The following is a 1,320-nucleotide window of genomic DNA, read 5'->3' as shown; positions in this document are numbered from 1 at the left end:
TGGGGTGCCAAGCCACGGTGAAGGTCGGGGACTCACATTGAACCTCCCACAGCTTGTCTCCTGTCTCTACTTCAGCAATGTCAATGAAGTGATCTTCTGATGCTGATGCCAGCATTTTCCCATCATGGCTAAAACTGAGGGTCCTCACAGGCCAATCCAGCCTATAGCAGAGAAGACCAGACAGAGGAGACATTAGAATAATCCAAAGAGGAGGGCTCAACTTCACTCAAAATGAAATAAAACTAACTTATCCAACAAGCAAAGTGCTGGCAGAGTTGCTTACCTGGAAAAGCATCGAACACACACTAACTCATCTACATCCCAAAGGCTGACCAAAGCATCTGCACTTCCTGTTGCAAAGTACTTCCCCATGGGGTCAAACTTGATACAGATACAGTTGGAAGGATGGGCGTTGATGGACTGCACAGGCTTCAGCTCTGGGTAGCTGAGTATGTTGATACAACCGTTGCCATTTGTCAGGAAGAACATGTTATTGTCATTGTTCCAGGAGATTTCATTGACCTCAAACTTGAACTGCTCCTCCGCTTTGGAGCGGTGTGTCTTGGCGTCAATGAACGTCACCACATCATCCTTGTTGCCTACAGCGATGGTCTGCCCGTCAGGACTCCAGCAGATATTAATGTTCTCTCCTTTAGTGTTCACAGTGGCAATGCATTTCGTAGTCCTCACATCCCAGATGCGAATGGTTTTGTCTCCAGACGCAGTGACAAAGAGATCAGGGTTACTTGGATGCCAACAGAGCTGGTCCACGCTATCCCCATGTCCCCTATAATTGTTTTCTTTGACCAACCGGTCCTTCTCCAGCAAGAAGACGCTGGCCGTCTTGTCGAAGGACCCCGAGGCCAGGCGACGTCCGTCGCAGCTCCAGGCCACGGAATGCACCTTGGCGCTGTGCGCCGGGAACTCGCGCGTCTTACTGTGGCCGCGGAACAGCTCCTGCATCCCGAGCACGTAGCGCGTCGGGCCGCTTGACACTGAGCACCAGGGAGCCATCGAGCCGGGACCGCTCTGGCCCAGCGATGAGGGTCCCATGGACGCCTGGGGAATCGCCATACCGAATTCCCGGACGCTGGCTCGGTAATATTCTTCTCAGCGGCAATCAGCCCTGCCGCCGCCGCCGCACGCATGCGCGGCAGAGACCCAAAAATAATTTTTATAAATGTCTACAAACAATAGTTGAGTGAGGACCTGGATAAAAGGGAACCCTCCTATACTGTTGGTGGGAATGTGCACTGGTAACCACCACTTTGGAGCAAAGTATTTGGGTTTTTATGGAAAAACTAAAAAGACATCTACCCT

The 1,320-nt window shown here is 51.4% G+C and overlaps 1 protein-coding gene across 3 annotated transcripts in view; it reads right to left on the bottom strand.

The window, feature by feature from the left end:
- The window catches only part of THOC3 (THO complex 3), a 12,392-nt gene that overhangs the window by 3,527 nt on the left and 7,545 nt on the right, over positions 1–1,320 (bottom strand). The window contains exon 1 of one of the 3 annotated variants that reach the window (XM_010862097.1): positions 284–1,145. The exons of the other annotated variants lie outside the window; for them this stretch is intronic. Coding sequence (XP_010860399.1) covers positions 284–1,074 — 791 coding nt within the window. The 5' untranslated portion in view covers positions 1,075–1,145. Of the gene's footprint in view, positions 1–283; positions 1,146–1,320 lie in introns of those variants that run through there. 3 annotated transcript variants of the gene reach the window in all.

Source organism: Bison bison, unplaced genomic scaffold (assembly GCF_000754665.1).
Source record: "Bison bison bison isolate TAMUID 2011002044 unplaced genomic scaffold, Bison_UMD1.0 scf7180017864476, whole genome shotgun sequence".
In the NCBI taxonomy this organism is placed as follows: Eukaryota; Metazoa; Chordata; class Mammalia; order Artiodactyla; family Bovidae; genus Bison; species Bison bison.
This window is presented reverse-complemented; position numbering and strand designations above follow the sequence as displayed.